The sequence below is a fragment of the Macrotis lagotis genome, chromosome 4, assembly GCF_037893015.1.
Source record: "Macrotis lagotis isolate mMagLag1 chromosome 4, bilby.v1.9.chrom.fasta, whole genome shotgun sequence".
Lineage (NCBI taxonomy): Eukaryota > Metazoa > Chordata > Mammalia > Peramelemorphia > Peramelidae > Macrotis > Macrotis lagotis.
The window spans coordinates 221,933,873-221,950,425 of NC_133661.1; the positions used below are offsets into that span (position 1 = coordinate 221,933,873).

General features: G+C 32.1%; 1 protein-coding gene across 1 annotated transcript in view; it reads right to left on the reverse strand.

Annotated features, from left to right (window-relative positions):
- Nucleotides 1-16,553, reverse strand: part of TRIP11 (thyroid hormone receptor interactor 11) — a 73,252-nt gene that overhangs the window by 30,587 nt on the left and 26,112 nt on the right. Inside the window, exons 8-11 of the mRNA XM_074235421.1 lie at nt 14,731-14,771; nt 13,938-14,024; nt 6,509-6,721; nt 439-3,456 (exon numbers count right to left, since the gene is read on the reverse strand). Coding sequence (XP_074091522.1) covers nt 439-3,456; nt 6,509-6,721; nt 13,938-14,024; nt 14,731-14,771 — 3,359 coding nt within the window. The remainder of the gene's footprint in view (nt 1-438; nt 3,457-6,508; nt 6,722-13,937; nt 14,025-14,730; nt 14,772-16,553) is intronic.

Here is a 16,553-nt window from a genome sequence, read left to right on the forward strand (position 1 = left end):
AGGTAATTAGGATTTGATATCTAAAATAAAAGGACAGATACTACATGGCATTAAGATACTTTTCACATCTGGGTAAAACAGAATCATTTAAAGAGATGTCCTAATATGAGTAATGAATGGCATAGCTGTTTTGTAGTAAATCTGTGAGTCTAGTAGCAGGCAGTAATATTTAGAACATCAAACTAAATTAAGTATCTGTGAGTCTAGTAGCAGGCAGTAATATTTAAAAGATCAAACTAAATTAAGTATTAAAGAAGCAGGCATAATAAAATAACTAGCACTCCCTCAGGCTTGCTTTGGACAGTTTTTTTTAATCACCCAATTCTATTCCTACATTTTCTCCAACAAAGATGATCATGAGAGACAAAGATAATCACAAAGAAAAATCTCTCTCCCCAATCCCAATAGCCCTTCCATATACCTACAAAGAAAATATACCTGTTCTTTTTCTTTTAATAATTTCTCTAAAGCCAGAGCTTTCTCCTTCATTGAATTTGATTCAAATTCTTTTTCTCTCAGCATCATGGAAATCTGCATATTGGTCTCCTGTAATGCTCGAAATTCTGTTTCTTTTTCCCTGGACATCACTACAATCTTTTCATTTTCTTCCTTTAGTTTACGAATATCCATTTCTAAAATTAAAGTTCTCTCTTTAAGGTTTGTTACTGCCTGCTTTAAAAGCTCGTTTTCATTTGTTTTGTTAGTAAGATTTTCAGTTAAAGAAAGTAATTGATCACTTTTGGCTTTGATTAAGAGATCTTTTTCCTTAAGTGATTTTTGTAAAATATCTCGTTTTTCCTTAATCTGCTTAATCTCTGAATCCATCTCTTCATGTTCCTTTCTTTCAAATCCTGAAGTGGCAGCAACAGAATCACACAATCTATGATTATTCTCCTGGAGAGTCCTAATTGTTGCATCTTTTTCTTGTAATATTTTTATTAGCTGATCTATTTCTTGTTGTAGAGGTTTAGAAGCCTCATTTGATATTTCAGATTGCTTGTCTCTAGTAGGTAAAACAATCGAAGATCTAACTGACAGTTGTGGTGATACAACATCAAGTCTTCCCAGAAGAATGTCCTTGGTGTTATGAAGTTGCCCTATGCTATGCTGAACTTGGGCCAATTCTTGACCAAAACATTTGAGTTTGGTTTCATTCCGTTCATAACTCTGGATTAAACCATTATAATCTGCCTGTAACTTGGAATTATTATCACTATCAACCAAAACCTGAGCCTGAAGTTTATGAAGTTCCTCTTGAAGCTGAGCAGACTCATGTTGCATATTTTGCACAGTTGTTATTACTTGCTGTTTCCACTCTTCCATCTTCTTTACTTGCTGTTTCAATTTATCACGTTCCTGTAAAAGCTCCTCAAACTGATTACTATTAACACCCCCAACCTCATTACCAGAGGCAGATGTCTGTAAAACAGTCAATAAAGTCTGACATTTCTGACTTAATGCATCTATTTCAATGTCTTTTTCTCTAATAATACGAGATAAATTCTGAACAGTTTCTTTAAACATATCCTGGCCACTACTTTCAAATCTACTAGTCAATTTTTGGTTTTCATCTTCAAGTTTTAAGAGAGCTGCTTCTTTGGCAGCTACTATATCCATGATTTTATGATACTCTGTTTTTAACTGACTATTCTCCCTAGACTTTTCATTCAAAATAGATAAAAATTTTTCTCTTTCCACAACATAAGCCTGATGTTGTTGTTGAAGGTAAACAATATCCTGCATATAGGTTGCAGAAGAAATTCTTGCATGAAGAGCCTGTATCTCCAAATCTTTTTGCTGAATGATTTGTGTCAGTTTACCAACTTCATCTTTGGACAATTGATCAATCTGCCTGGTTAAAGAAACATTCTTTTCATTTAAAAGTTTAATCTCCATCTCTCTTTCCTTTATTCCCTTTACCAATCTTTCAATTTCAGCTTTTGATAAATCATGCTTTTCATTTCCATTTTCTACATTAAGTGTCTGAACTTTAGTCTCCTGAAAGATATCAGAGGTATCTGTCTGAATGTCCTGTCTTTCTTCATGCAACTGAGTTTTAATTTGATTGATTGTCTTCTGTAAGTTTTTTATTTCTTCATCTTTTTCTAAAAACAGTTGTGTGTGTGTAACATTCATCTGTTCATGTTGGGATTTAAACTCATCTATTTCCTTTTTGTGTTCTTGTAAAGACTGTAAAAGTTGCATCTTAGTTTGATTTTGATCCTCAATTGTCTTTTGGTAATGTTTTATTTCTTCTTCAAGATTACCTTTTATTACATTCAACTGTGTTACCTCAGCTTCAAGTTCAGTGATAATATCCAGGGTTTTAGGCTCAGCCACAGGCACAGATCTACTATGTTGGTCCCTGAGTCGTTCAAGTTCTTCCTTCAGATGATTGTTTTCTTCTTTCATAATTGCAAGATTTTTATCTTTTTCTTCTGTAGTTTGTCTGAAAAGTTCATTTTTTTCCAAAATCTGAATTTGGGCATCTAGTTTCTTCTGAAGCTGCAACCCTTTGTCTTGAAGTTGTTCAATGAATATCTCCTTCTCTTTTATGAGTTCTGTTAACTCTTTCTGCCCTGCTAAACTTGTTGTTAGGATTTCTTTAGTTTCTTTATGGTCACTATCCATCTGCACAATTTTGTTTTTGAGTTTTGTGATCTCAAAATCTTTCTCTTGATTAAGTTTAATTAAACATTCATGTTCCAGCTGTAAAGAAGAAGTGTTCATCTTGCGCAAACATGACAGTTCTTCAATGGTTTGCTCATATTTCTGAGCTTGCTCCAATAATCTCTTTTCAGACTGATGTAATTCTACTTCTAACTGCCCTTTCTCCATTCTTAAAGCTTCAATAATAGTATCTTTTTCCAGAGAAACCTGATTGTTAACAGTAACAGATTCCTGAAGCTGCTGTTTTATATCTTCACAAGCTAAAACCAACTTTTCATTTTCCATCTTGGCATCAGAAACAGTTTTCTCTAAATTTTTGTTGAATTCTTTCATTTCTGAAAGATGTTTATTTAAATTGCTAATCTCTGTTTCCTTTTCTTTAAGTAAGTCATTCTGAAAACTAGTGTGAGACTCTTGATTGAGAAGCTTAGCTAAGTCATTCCTTGTGATAAAAAGATCCTCTTCATTCTGTTTTATTTTTTCCTGAAGCGCTGAATTTTCCTTTATAATGTTTGAAATGTATTCTTGTGATTTATCTAGCTGATCTGCTAAATCTTTAATCTTATCCTCAAGTTCCTGTTTCTTTATATTCAAATCATGAAGGTGTACTCCCCTCTGCTTAAACTTTTCTTTATGTGCTTCTAGCTCTTTAGTAATTTTCATCTTTTCATTTTCAAGTTGAGAAACTCTCTTCTTCTCATCATTTACATCCTGTTTTAGTTTGTTAATGGTGATATCTGCTTCATTATGTTGATTTGATAGCTGATCTTTCATCAAAATCATATGCTGGAAAAATACAAATAGAAATTGTAATTTTAAAACATTTTACCTTGTCTCAGTTATGAAAGTTTTATAAAATTATATATTTCAAGTGAAAAATATTCATTAAACTTCAATATCAAATGATAGTTATTTATAAAATACATGTCACTACATTTTAAAAATACCCAAATTGTTGGAAGTAACTTTAAACTATCAAGTCTGTCTTGCATAATTTCAAAAATCAAAGATGCCTATTAAAGACAAAAGACATAATCAAAGATAAGTCATTTTGTTTATTTACAGAAATTTTATTTATTTACTTATTTGTTTGTTTGTTATATGTTTATTTATAAAAATCAGTACTAAAGCCTTAGTACTTCCAAAATTAAATTTTTAAAAAGAGACTCTAATCAGAAAAACAATGCAAGGAACATATGATTGTGTAATAGAAAATGTCTATGAGCATAAATAAAAACTTTTTAAAATAATTTTGATGTAAAATTTTTTAAAAGATGTCTATCCTATCTGCCTAAAGATTTTGTTTTTAGAACAACTAGGTGGTACAGTGGATAGAGCACTGGCCCTGGAGTCAAGAGATCCTGAATTCAAATCTGATAATAATTACCTAGCTGTGTGACCTTGGGCAAGTCACTTAACCCCATTTCCTTACCAAAAAGATTGTTTCTAGTCCAATAAGCTTTATATAGCAATAAAGTTGTGAAAACGTTTCCCTTTTACACTCTAAAACAAAATTAAGGTTTCTTTATCATCTTCATTATATGCAATCAACAAGCTATATCAATGAAAAGCAAGCAACTTTTCCTTATTGCCAAAATCCTTTCCATAAAGCGCTTAGATAAAATAAAAGCAAATAATTGAGAAATATAAGGTATCCCTATACTGAAAGAATAGGTTAGAAAACATTTAGTGTACTTAACAAAGTACCTGGTCACATATTAGGTGCTCAATAAATTCTTTCTAACAAATGCCTCTTTATTTTAATGTGGAAGCTACTTTATATTCCAGAGCAGCTGAAATGTCCAATTTCAAATAAATGAATTATAAAAAGGAAAAGAGAGAAAATTTCCATATATTTACTTGCCTCTATTCTTTAGGATTGAGATCTCTCAAAAATCTGGCAGCCCCAAAACTGAATAATTATTTCATTAATTTCCAACATCAGTACTCAAGCTTAACTGGCATAAATGACAAGAAATAGATTTTCATATTTCAAAGCAACTAACTCATTTATGTAATGATTTAAGCCTCCAATTATACCAATTAGAAGACTTCAGTATATAGAATTATTCCAATCTATTATTTAGATCAAATTATTTAAGATTAAAAGATAAAACAATTAAGTTAAAGGCTTTTTTTTACCCATTATTTTAGTAGATATTTTCATATAAATTTTGGGGAAAAGAGTATCTTCATATTTATCTTCTCAAATAAACATTCACAGTAAGGGAAAATGTGGAAAATAAAAACAAAAACAAATTTCTATCTGAAATCTTTCATCCAGACTTCATCTCCCAAAATGTAGCAGAGTCCTCAAAACTGTGTGTGTACATGTACGTGTGTGTGCACACACACAAAGTACACAAGTTAGAAATCAATCTTGTTCTACTACTAATAACCACAGTAAAATAGTTTACATGGTATAATATAAAAACTTAAAATACTGTATCACAGAAATAAAATCCAGAGAGTATGAATTAAATACAAAGAACTGCTGATATCGCTCACTAATAGGGTAACAACATCCAAAATGGTCATAATTTAATTATATTTTGTCAATACCTCAACTGAATCCAAGAATAAAAATATTTTAATTTGGAAACTCTTACAAAGCAAAAATATTTTCAAATAAACCAAATAACCTATTTATATATTTTTAACAATGAAATTACATTAAGATATAAAAAGAAAATATATTTATAAAAATTACTTTTTAAAATTAATTTCAATACAAGTGAAAAATAGGCTTTCAATAGAGCCTATTTCAAAAAGGTCAGTCTACTTTTTTTTTTTAACATTTACTAGATTGTTTTGAATTACCATCTTCTTTAAAAAGCATAGTTCAACTAGTTTTTTGTTTTTACTTATGAAAGTAAGCAGCCTCAAGACAATAAATATAAATATTAGAAATATATAAATACATTGGAAATATATATATATGGAAAACGGCATATAAATCAAAGTTTTATAGGCTGATTTTATAAAGGCCAATGAGGTGACTCTCTATTTAAGGAATCATATAGCTTAGAGAGAAATTTCTTCTAATCATGCTTTATATTTTAAAAATTCAGACTTTTGTGTATTGAGTTTTCTTAAAAATGAAATTTGCCTGCAATTTAAAGACTTACCATTACCACACTAGATACTGCAAACTGATTAGTATTAGTTTTATGAACTAAATGAAATTAGCTATATTAAAAATAAGACATTTATTTTAAAAAAAGGAAAATTGCATAAAATAGCTATAATTAAAAAGACAAGAAAATATACTAAGCTTCAAGAGTGCCCTCCAGTGGAGTTAGGACTTAAGGTAAATTCCTTGCTCCACCCAAGAGTTGAAAGGCTTCTCTGGTCAATTATGAAATTCTATTCTTATAGTCACTTTCTTTACAAAATAACTGAAAAATACATCATGGAAGATACTCACAGAAGACCTGACCAATTTCCCTGACAACATCTGTTCTATATCTTTTTAGCACTAATTGATAAAAATTAAGTGGATGTATAATGTGCAACAAACACCATAAAATCAGAGAAATTTGGAGGTGAAAGGAATCTTAGAAATCAATTAGTCAACCAAACTGTATATTAAAAACATTTTCATACATATGTGATTTGTATGCAAGAGGTTAAAAAATGCAAGTGACATCTTTTGACAGGTACCTGAAATACATTCATAGAGAAAATGTCTTGACCAAATTTACATTGCCAGTCAGTGACAACCCAAAGTTTTAAAGACATTACTTGGTTTGCTAGTTCACAACTAGCTAGTTACTTGGTTTGCTAGTTCAGTAAACCAAGAGTAGACCATGTTGGTTCAATTTCTTTTCTATGTTACCTTGGTAGCTTCTTGATTCTGTTTGTCCAGTTCTTCTAACTCTGCTATTAGAGTTTCTTTTTCAGCAATACTTTCATTAAGTTCTAGTTTCTTTGTTTCCAAATCAATTTTTAAATTATTTAACTCTGACTTCAAATTCGTGTCTTCAGTAGATGCAAACTGAATAGCTTGAGACTCACTTTGAAATATTAACAGAGCTTTTTGAAGTTCTTCCTTAAATTTGTAGGAGAAATGAAAGGGAGTGAAAAAAAGATATTTAGTCTCATATAAACAAAAACACAGTCCTATAGTCAGGTCTGTATATTAGAAAACATTTTATTTTACAAAATAGCCCAAGAAACTATAATTTTGAAGAAAATGAGGTAAAAAGTAAAAATTGAATTATGCCTTAAGAATTCAAGTAAAATCACATATTACCCAGAAGAATCTATTCTAAATGCTATGTTGTAAATATAAACAATGATATCTAGGGAAAAAAAATGCCTGGGAACAAGGCTTATTCGGAAAAATCCTTTAAATAAAGTCAAGAAAGTTTTTTTTAAAAATTAAGAACTGCCTTTATTTGCAGCTGCAGAAGAATAAAGGCAAAACTATGAAGACTTTATTTCCAGTTCCCAAAAATTTTTTTCCTATATTTTTCCCTCTAGTTCATCTCCCTCCCACCTCAAGAATTCAAAGACCATTTATCTCTCAAGTCCTTCACCTTCAACAAAGCAAATACTATAAACTGTTTGACATTTTAATTAAACATTTATATGAATTAGTATCATAGCAATGTAGCTGTCTCTCAACTTTCATTTTAATTCTTTCTTTTTTAAAAGCTAAAGAAAACTTTGAGTCAGTTATACTTTCTCCACAACCAATACCTGGCCCTCTTCCCCAAATACCATGTTACTAGATGAGATGAGGATGATAACTGTTACAGTTTGTTTTCTGAATAGGACTCCAACTGAACTACTGATAGGAGTACCAACATCAATAATGTGGATTGAGTTTTAGTATTACTCTACTCTCAATCCTAAGAGGTTTCACTATACTGTCTATAATAACAGGGATCCCAATCCATTTCATGGATCCCCAAAATAACAACTGCATTATTAATTGTGGTCCACAAAGATCCAATTACCTATGATACTTCTGATTAAGTGAATTGCTGCAAAACATAGAATATAAATCTCTGTACTGCAATTCTGAAGTACAAAAAGCAAATTGTCCAATTCTAAGAATCTAAACCATACAAGATTATTTGGTCCTAATAATCACTATCTTCAACCATTCATTCCAATTATACTTCCACCCCTGACATTATAGCTTTGAATCCCACAACAATGCAAAAATAAAGAATGAACTTTAGTCCAAAACAAATGAAAATGAATGCTGCAAAATTACAAAGAACAAGCTTGGCCCAAAGGAATCTGAGATTTGAGGACATAATTCTCCCAACTTCTTAGAGATGGGAGGACCACAATTCTCCCAACTTCTTTGCAGAGATGGGAGCACCACAGTTGTGGAACAATAAATATAATTTCATATTTCTTTAAAGTATAAGTCAATTTTGTTTATTATTTTTTCTTTTATCTTCCTTTTTTCTTTTCTCTTTCAAAAAAAGCTGATTATTAAGATATGGCACTGTAGAGGTTAGACGATATAGAGAGAAATTTAGGCAATATAAAAAACTATATCAAAAAATTAATTTTAAAAAATAACAATTTTAAAGCTCTAAAGGGAGAAAATAAGTTCCATGTTCAATATATTAAATTCCTAAAACGTAATCACTACAGGGGTGGCTAGGTGGCACAGTGAATAGAGCACCAGCCTTGGAGTCAGGAGTACCTGGGTTCAAATCTGACCTCAGACACTTAATAATTACCTAGCCATGTGGCCTTGGGCAAGCCATTTAACCCCATTGCCTTGGAAAAAAAAAAATCTAAAAAAAAGTAATGAATACATATTAAATACAAAGTTAATGTACAATCCTCTCACTTTTGCTCTATAATGTATATAGAAATGTTTATTTTACTTTATTTGTTGTTTATTAAATTCAGAATAAAAAAGAAGGAATAAAAGTCCATAAGTATGTAAGCATAAGTGCATATGTGAGATCTGAGGGTAAAGATCATAATAGAATGAGGGCAAGAAAATTAGAAAAGGTTTCTTCCTGGAGAAAGTAACCTTTAAGTTGGGATTTAAAGACTGTTAAAAAAAAATTAAAACTTAATAGAAAAACACATAGGAGTGTATTCTAGACATAAGGAACAATGCAAACAAAGTATGTGTTGTAAAATACAGTATTTAGACAAGAAATAAGCAGTCTGGTTTTACTGAAGAATAGAGAAAGGAAAGATCTGGCTGGACAAGTAGTAAAAAATTTCATTTTGGAAGACCTAGAATATCTGGCTGAGTATAAACTTCGATAGATTATAGGGAGTCACTAAAAGTGTTTTGAGTAAAGATGTGACAAGATAAGATCTATGCAAAAATGGTAGTAAGTCTGTCAGCTAGTTGGTGCAAAGGACAGAATACTGGGCCTCAAGTCAAGAAAAACTCATCTTCCTGAGTTCAAATCTGGCCTCAAGACACTTACTAGTTGTGTGAATCTGGACAAGTCACTTAACTCTATTTATCTCAGGTTCCTCATCTGTAAAATGAGATGAAGAAGGAGAAGGTAAACTACTCCAGTCTCTTTGCCAAGAAAACCCCAAAAGAGGTCACGAAAAACAGAACAACTGAAACAAATGAACAACAAATAAAGTCTGGCAACCCTATCAATAAATAGTTAAGTAGAAAACAAAAAATTAGGGTGGGAATATTATATACTAGGAAACTATAACCAGTACTGAGTTAATGAGGGACTAGATAATATTGGAGGCAGAAGAGAGAAGGTAAGTAAAGGAGAGGAATGGAAACAATATATGAGAAAAGGAAGAATAACAACACCAAGGTTTAAAATAAGATAGGTCAATGTATGTTTATGTGTTGTCTACTTACATATAAACATGCATACAATGCATAAAACATTCAAGCTGCTTCCTTTCCTTTTATACTATGTGACTACCTTAACTCAGACTCTCATTATTTATCTTCTGATTTTCCTTTTCCTACTTCCAATTCATTCTCTACACACTATCAGATTCATCTTTTTTAAGAATAATTATGATCGGGGCAGCTAGGTGGCGCAGTGAATAGAGCACCGGCCTTGGAGTCAGGAGTACCTGGGTTCAAATCCGACCTCAGACACTTGATAATTACCTAGCCGTGTGGCCTTAGGCAAGCCACTTAACCCCCATTGCCTTGAAAAATCTAAAAAAAAAAAAAAAAAAAAAGAATTATGATCATGTCACCATCTTACTAAAAACCCTTTAATAGTTTTTTTAGGCCTTACATAATAAATGCAAAATTCCTTAGAATGACATTCAGGTTCTTATATTGCAGCTCCAAATTATCCCTGCAGTCTTATCTTCCATGACTTTCCTAATGCTAGACCTTTCCTCAAACTGTTAGTTCTACCTGGAATGTCTTATACTTTATCTTTCTTATAATATTAATCACATCCTACCTCTAATTACCATTACCTGCAAATGTGTCTTCCTCTGGTTTTTAAAACTATTTCAGTAATACCAATGGAATTGCTATCAGTTGTTTCTCACTCTTGATGCATAAATTGCTCCATTTCCTTTTTTGGAAATAATAATCTTTGATAATATCTTTCTACTTTCCAACACTATTACAGTCTACTTAAAGAAAACATACTACTTCCCAATACTTTCGATCATTTTTCATTTTGGTTATTTCCAAAGTTGTGATTTTCTATGATTTGCAATTACATACAGTATCACCAAGGCAATGGTGGTATTAAAGCTGTGAGGTTTTCCAGAATTGGTTTACCAAACACCATCTAGTCTGAGTTCTACTTATTTAAGTCTGAGACCAGTTTATTGTGCCTGTTACATCCTCACACATATATGCACACATGCATTCATCTATGTCTTAACTAAAAGGGTTGCCTGGATAATATGCCTGGTTTTTTTTTACCCATTGTTTTTCCAATGTGAAATCACTTTCTCCCTGCTATGAATTTCACTGTGAAAACATGGTAGTATTCCTAGATTCAAAGCAATAGTGCAAGGTCTTATATTGTATATTATAAGCCTTTAAAAGATTTCCATTGAATGGATGCCTGAATGAACCTGAATGATTTGAATGGTTGGAAAAGTCCATGTGGAACTAATGAAGCAGACATAAGTACCCAAATACCTTTCTAATAGCAGAAAAATGACTAATATAGGTTCTGTACATCTTATGAAATAAAAAATTCAACAAAGACATTACAATCTATGGTGGCAACAACCAAACTAAAAATGACTAATTTTCTTGTGTGTTACATATGAAAATCAGTCTTGGCTACAAAGCAACCTCCTCCACTTGAAAAAATACGAGAAATTTCCATTCTTCCCCAATACGTGCCTTGTCATTATGACAAGTCTGTTCCCTTTCCCTCACAAATTAAAAAAATTATTTCAATAAACATTTAATTAATATTCTTGTCCAATGAAATGACTTCTCTGATGTCTCTGTGTAGAAGAGTAGACTTCATATCAAGTAAACCAAGCATGAAATCACAAAACTCTCACAAAACTGAAAAAAAAAACCCATAGACTGATATACTGACAGAATCAGCCTGAATAAGTTTAAACTGGTTCATCATCAGAACACTGACTACCACAGGATCGTAGCTTTAGAGAGACAGAGATAGCCTAATAAATCATCTAACCCAACCTCCAAATTTTATACTTGAAAAAACTGAGATCCAGAGGAATTAAGAGATTTGCCCAAGATCACACAGAAAGTAGAAGAGGCAGGATTCAAAACAGTTCCTCAGACTCCAAATCCAACAATCTTTTCACTGTAACACACTGCCTCTCAGTTCCTGAATTCTTTTCTAGACACAATTCATGAAAATAAATCTAGTAAAGTTCAAGAAGAGTCGCAATCTATGCCAGTAAAAAAATTTGTATTATCTGTAAAGTTCTTATCATAGTACCTAGAACATAACAGGCATTTAAAATCAGATTCCCCAAAGGAAATTGTACCATCCTACTACAATCAATTTCATTTCTTTTCCCTAACAACAAACCTGACAAACTCTACTTCCAAGGATGTCACCCCTTAACTTGTGTCATAACTGCACCTCAACTTTTCATTCCTTAAGTCATTCCTTTTGTAGAAATGACCACTATATCCAAGAACATTTCAGCAATACTCTAACCTGCCTCCTGGAGCTTCGAGTCACTGATATCAAGGAATCTATAATTCAACTGCCAAAATAGCCTGTGTCTCCAAACCCCCTGAATAATGGGTGTTCTGGAGTTAGAGAAGTTCCTACTTCCATTGACCCAACAGGGAAGGAACCAAGGAAGCAGTTCATGTACTAGAAATTGAAGTTCTAATGAGTAAAGATGTATTACTTGATATATCGAGATGTAATGCTGTATATTTTCCCATAGAAATAGTACTACAAATGCCGGTCAAATTCTAAAGTCCTATTAGTAGGCATTTCAGAGTTTTCATGAGGCCCAATCCATTGGTTGTCATCACCAGGAGTCTTATATTTTACTTTAAAAAACATAATTAGCTTTTATCCTTTCACATTAAGTAGGCTATTTAAAATAGAACTAAGAAAATCAAATAAGACTAGGTCAGGAAATAGTTAGTTTTGTCATGTCTACAATACTAAATGGACTTGCCTTTGTTTTATATCCAGTTAAGAGGCAAAAAAAGATAAATCACTAGGCCTAGAGTCAGGAAGACCAATTTCAAAATCCAATCTCATAAACTTACTAGCTCTGAGACCCTGAGCAAATTACATAACCTCTGCCTTCTTCAGTTTTCTCTACTGTAAAATGGGGGTGATAATAATAATACTACTACCATCTTCTAAGGAATTTTTAGAGGATCATCTAGGATAATATTTGTAAAGCACTTACCATAGTACCTAGAACACAAAAGACACTTTAAAAAATGTTTTTCTCTCCTTTCTTCTACTGGTTTTTACTAAGCTTGTTCTCAGGTCTCACCTTACAACTCCAAACATCATCTGCTTCCTTATTTCTAGTTCAAATAAATTCTGAATTCAAAGCCATGTTTGTGCATGATGATTCTAACATTTGCCCCAATTGGATCACTTAATGAACCAGTCCCTCTAGTTTATCTTTTCAACTGATAAATCCTGCTTCTGTGTTACAGTTTGGCCTGCTACTTCGAATTTTTATTTCAGTTTCACTAATAGGATACAGAATAACCACATCCCTTTTACAACATTAGTCAATATCCTCTGAGGTGCCACCTCACACCTCTCAGACTGGCCAATATGACCAGAAAGGACAATGATCATTGTTGGAAGGGATGTGGGAAATCTGGAACACTATTACATTGTTGGTGGAGCTGTGAATTCATCCAACCTTTCTGGAGAGCAGTTTGGGATTATGCCCAAAGAGCAACAAAAATGTGCATACCCTTTGATCCAGCAATACCACTACTGAGTCTATACCCTGAAGAGATGATGAAAAAGGGTAAAAACATCACTTGTACAAAAATATACATAGCAGCCTGTTTGTGGAATCAAAGAATTGGAAATTGAGTGAATGTCTATCAATTGGGGAATGGCTTAATAAATTGTGGGATATGGATGTGGTGGAACACTATTGTTCTATTAGAAACCAGGAAGGATGGGAATTCAGGGAAGCCTGGAGGGATTTGCATGAACTGATGCTGAATGAGATGAGCAGAACCAGAAGAATATTGTATACCCTAATAGCAACATGGGGATGATAATCAACCTTAATAGACTTGCTCATTCCATGAGTGCAACAATCAGGAACAATTTTGGGCTATCTGCGATAGAGAATACCATCTGTATCCAGAGAAAGAATTGTGGAGTTTGACTATTACCTTTAATTTAAAAAAAAAAGTTACCTTATTATGTAATTTTGCTATCTCTTACACTCTATTTTTTTCCCTTAAGGATATGTTTCTCTCTCATCACAACATAGGTGATCTCAACTTAGATCAATGGAAACAAGTGAAGACCAACAAACTGCCTTCTATGGAGGGTGGGGAGAGGGAAGCGAGATTAGGGGAAAAATTATAAAATTCAAAATAAATAAATAAATTTTAAAATAAACCATTAGTCAATTTCCTGGCCATAATTTCTTATATATAAAGTCTTCATCCTTCTCTATTTCACAGGATAACAGAAGAAACCTCAGAGGTCTAGATCTCACCCAGATACTAGGTGAGACTAAGAATTTAGCCACTATTATTAAATTTTATGAAAAAATTCAAGTTTGAAATAACTAAGAATGAATTTTGTTTTTCAAGCGTTTCAAATTCTTATTTTAAAGATTTTTGATGCCATTTCCACAGTATATACCTTTTCTTGATTCAATGATGAATTTTCTTCTTTTAGTATTTGCAGACTCTTCTTAAGTTCCAGACTGTCTTCAGTAAGAATGTTTCCCTATAAAAATATTTCATAGTAAATTTCAGAAAACTAATCAAGAATTTCAAATGAAAATTCTAGTAAACTACACTATGAAAAAGTATGAGCCTCAACTGCCCTATATGAAAATCAAGAATGATCATATTTACATTGCTTACATCATAGAGTGGTTGTAAGAAAAGTACTGTTAAAAAAAATACTTTGGAAAACTTTTAGTTCTTTTCTCAAGTATCTTTAAGCATTTCAACCATAGATATAAGGAGTTGAATGCTTAAGAAATATCTCAGTCAACCACCTCATGTTAAAGATATTCTATTCTTTTAAAGAATTCCTATGCTCATTCAAAGAACTTTCACCTAAGGCATATTCAAATCATCAAAAATGTCTCAAGTAATTTTTTAAAAGAAAATGCTATATTTATTTAATAAAAATTCAAAATATATTCCTATTTCATGAAAACTGTTCTATCTCCACATTCCAGTGCTCCCTCATACATGTGTCTTAGATTAGCCTGTTCCTTATAATAACTTCCTCAGTTCTGTATTCTGAAACAAAAACTTTGTGGTATTAACAGAAATAGATAAAAGTGCAAAGGATAAAAACTTCTCCAAATATATGTGAATGCCTAGCAAAAGTTAAGAGAGTAAAATCAACTCTGTAGTTTTTCTTCTAAATGCTTAAGAACTAATGCTAGAATTAAAAATTCTCCTTTGAAATTGTTTACCTGATTTAAACTTCTCAGTTTCGTTATTTCCTTTTGTGCATCTGTGAAAACAAATGACTTCATGTTAAATTTGAAAAAGAAAACTGAATTCCTAGTTATAAAACTTTCATAATCAATTAGCATAAATCAAAACCTACATTCTAAGGTCAAAAATACAATGTGCACTCACAACACAATTAACATAAGTAGAATGCATGTTTACAAATACAATCAAATGAATAGTACTTCCATATGTTAACAAAACCACATCCTACTGCACCAAGTATTTCATAGTATAATCATGATACCTTCAGACAATATACACACACCAAAGGATCAGTGATTTCAGAGTGAGCCCTCCTTTCAACAGTACAGATAACAACCTATTTATGCCTGTCCCACCTGTGCTATAGACTCAAAAAAAAGAATGCTATATGGATTACAATTATGGTTTTTTAATAAAAATAAAAAAGCACTGACAACTGTTACATGATTCAAAAGACTGTGTAGACTAACATGGAAAAAGATAAAATTTAAATAATTCCTCTAACAGAATTCTATAATATCTAACACAGATAACAATTTTAGAAGGCAATGCTTCCAGAAAAAAAAATTTAGACTCAACAAAAAATAAAATCCAACTTTTAAGTGTTTAAATTGGTTAAGATGAAAATTTTTACATTATACAAATTAATAGGAACATTGTGATATGATCAATTATTATGTATGCAGATCCTCCCAGCAGTTCAGTGATCAAGGACAATACTGAGAGAAATTATTTTGGAAAATGCCATCCACATCCAGAGAAAAATCTATGAAGTCTGAATGAAGAGCATACTATATTCACTTTTTAAAAGTTCTTTTATGTTGTTTATCATGATCATCCCCACCCCCTTAGTTTTAATTCCTCTTTCACAACATGCCTTATATCAGATTGTTTATTGCCATGGGGAAGAGGGATGGAAGGGGAGAGTAGTAGGAAAATGTTGAATTCAAAAACTTACAAAAGATGAATGTTGAAAACTATCTTTGCATGTAATTGGAAAAAAGAAAAAAGATAAATGTTTTTAGAAAAAGAAATAAAAAAAACTTTAAGATACTAAATGAAAAAATGCAGCAAAAAAAAATTTGTACTATATCATTTGCAATTCTGTTCTAACAAAGTCATTCATTTTAAATGCTGTTCTTCCTCTGTTAAATAATTATGATTTTGACTGAATAAACTATCAAGATAATAAATCGTACTAATTTCTTTTATTGGTCATGGTGGTACATACCTGTATAGAGCTAACAGGTAGATCACTTGAGCTCACAAGTTGTAAGCTACAGTATGGCTAAAATACATAGTGCACACTAAAACTGGTACCAGGTGAGACCTGGGAAATGATGGAAATAGCCACTGGGCTACCTAAAATTTCTATGTCAAATTTCTAAAATGTAATTTTTCTATGCCAATCACAGTATTGAATTAGGGTCTGTGAGTGGCTGCTTGTATTTTCTAGTCTGGCTAAGAGGGAGAAATCTAGAGTTAAAAAAAAAAAACAAATCCTAATAAAATAATTCCTTTTAAAAGACAAGCAAGGGGGGTGGCTAGGTGGCATAGTGGATAAAGCACCGGCCCTGGAGTCAGGAGTACCGGGTTCAAATCCGGTCTCAGACATTTAATAATTACCTAGCTGTGTGGCCTTAGGCAAGCCACTTAACCCTGGTTGCCTTGCAAAAAAGTAAAAAATAAAAAATAAAAGACAAGCAGGGGGCAGTTAGGTTTCTCAGTGGATAGAGCACTGGCCCTGGAGTAATGAGGACCTGAGTTCAAATCCAGACTCACCTAACACTTACTTAGC